General features: G+C 40.8%; 1 protein-coding gene across 1 annotated transcript; it reads left to right on the top strand.

Moving 5' to 3' along the window:
* Positions 1 to 417: 417 nt before the first annotated feature.
* Positions 418 to 1,202, top strand: LOC106321536 (cytidine deaminase 1-like). The gene has a single exon (XM_013759794.1). It carries the CDS (start codon positions 547 to 549, stop codon positions 1,180 to 1,182), a length of 636 nt encoding a protein of 211 aa, XP_013615248.1. The 5' UTR covers positions 418 to 546; the 3' UTR covers positions 1,183 to 1,202.
* Positions 1,203 to 2,447: the final 1,245 nt, after the last annotated feature.

Genomic DNA, 2,447 nt, shown 5'->3' on the forward strand with positions numbered 1-2,447 from the left:
GGGGATACCATGCCGATCTGGGTACAGTCGAGAGTGGTTCTTATGTGAGATTCTTTTTATGTTTGGTTCTCAATTGCAGCTGTTTAGAGGTGGTTCTGGTATATTTTGATATAAGGGATGTTTTTGTTTTTCTAATTTCTTTCTTTTTTATTCTTTTATTAGGTCTTTTTTTGATTTTTAAATAAAAAATCAAGAGATGGCACGGTCGTAATACCAAGAACCACGTGCGCCCTCTGTCGACATTTCACAAGTCTGGAAAAGTCGATTCGCCCAATCTTCTAATTTAAACTCGAGGTCGCCCAACTCCCTAATATCAAATTTGCAATTTGCCCAATTTGCCAATTTTTCTTTAAAAATCGGTCCCAAACGTATTGCGATTATGAACCTATAACTTTATAAAGTAAGAACACAAAGAAAGACGATGTCAGTATGTCACCGAAGATATCTACTACAACATTCACACATTTATTCATTTTAAAAATAATTTGAATATGGGTACAACATTAATTATTATAAAAACATAATGTAAAGAGCCAATTAGGTAGAATGACGGAAACGCGCCGGCGGACGGAGACGCACCAGAGGCGAGTGCGGTGGAGACGCTCGGCGGTGGAGGCGGAGAATCCGGAGGCGAGTGCGGCGGAGGAAAAGGAAGGGGAGAGGAATGGGTTCGTAGCCGTCGGACTCGGATCATCTCCGCCACTTCGCAGTTTCCGCGACGTCGCCGTCTCCGCCGCACGGTGTGGGCATTGCCGTCAATTCCTCCAAGAGATCTGCGACGCGTCGGAGATCAAACTCATAATCACCTATCCGAACGCTACCGCAGATTCCGACGCCGATTCAGACGGATTCCGACACCGAGGGAGCAACTTGCCGCACAGATCAAGTCCTGAGGATCTTCTCGATAAAGACTTCCCTCTCATCCTCGAGCTTCGCGATAACAACCTCACGATCTCGGATCGCGATCCAATCTCCAACGGAAACACCGATTCCGCCGTGGAATTGAAACGTGCGGCTCTTGCGGCGGCAAACAGATCGTACGCGCCGTATAGTTTGTGTCCGTCGGGTGTTTCGCTTGTGGTGGTGAAGAATAGTCCTGGGAAGCGGGTCAGACCCGCCCCGCATGACCCGCCCCGCAGCGGGTTGAAGTCAATTTTGCAGTTTAAGATTTTACCCGCTTGACCCGCTAGGAGTTGAATCGATTAACCGCACCCGCCCCGCACTAATCAAGCGGGTCAAACGGGTCAAGCGGGTAACCCGCCAATATTTTAAAAAAAAATCCAAATGACAAAAAAATAGCAATACAAACGGAAATTGATTTTGGTTTCAGCAACAACAGATATATCAAGACAGCAACAAGATACAAGTTCAACAAACACCAAACCATAAGTTTAAGTTTTAAGTTTTAACACACCAAATTTAAAAAAAAATTACTTAGGGTCTTCAAGTTCAACAAACACCAAACCATAAGTTTAAGTTTTAAGTTTTAACACACCAAATTTAAAAAAAAATTACTTAGGGTCTTCAAGTTCAACAAACACCAAACCATAAGTTTAAGTTTTAAGTTTTAACACACAACACAGCAAATTTAAAAAAAAATTACTTAGGGTCTTCTTCTTCATTCTTGTTTTTGTTCTTGCCACACCACAACACATCACATCACACCTGAAACGGAGGCTACCTGAAACGGAGGCAAGCTCTCATTTTGATCACCATGATCAGCCACCTCAATATCTGTCCAAAACCAGAAAAATATATGCTAAGCCTATTTGTTTCAGTCCAAAAACAGAAAAATATATGCTAAGCCAATTTGTTTCAGTCCAACACCAGAAAAATATATGCTAAGCCTATTTGTTTCAGTCCAAAAACAGAAAAATATATGCTAAGCCAATTTGTTTCAGTCCAACACCAGAAAAATATATGCTAAGCCTATTTGTTTCAGTCCAAAAACAGAAAAATATATGCTAAGCCAATTTGTTTCAGTCCAACACCAGAAAAATATATGCTAAGCCTATTTGTTTCAGTCCAAAAACAGAAAAATATATGCTAAGCCAATTTGTTTCAGTCCAACACCAGAAAAATATATGCTAAGCCTATTTGTTTCAGTCCAAAAACAGAAAAATATATGCTAAGCCAATTTGTTTCAGTCCAACACCAGAAAAATATATGCTAAGCCTATTTGTTTCAGTCCAAAAACAGAAAAATATATGCTAAGCCAATTTGTTTCAGTCCAACACCAGAAAAATATATGCTAAGCCTATTTGTTTCACAGTTTCAGTCCAAAACGAGAATAAATAAGTGGAAGCAACTTACCATTGTCATATGGTTCAAAGTCGAGGGAGGAGACAGCTTCTGTACTTGTTTAGAACTCGTGAGCCAATGCTGAATGAGGACTCGGAGGCCACAGTAGTTATAGGAATGCTTAAAAGATCAGAAGCCATAGTAGC

This window comes from Brassica oleracea, unplaced genomic scaffold, assembly GCF_000695525.1.
Source record: "Brassica oleracea var. oleracea cultivar TO1000 unplaced genomic scaffold, BOL UnpScaffold01916, whole genome shotgun sequence".
NCBI classification, from domain to species: Eukaryota; Viridiplantae; Streptophyta; class Magnoliopsida; order Brassicales; family Brassicaceae; genus Brassica; species Brassica oleracea.

Coding starts and splice junctions, on each gene's coding strand:
- LOC106321536 (XM_013759794.1), top strand. CDS start 547: ATGACGGAAACGCGCCGGCGGACGGAGACGCACCAGAGGCGAGTGCGG.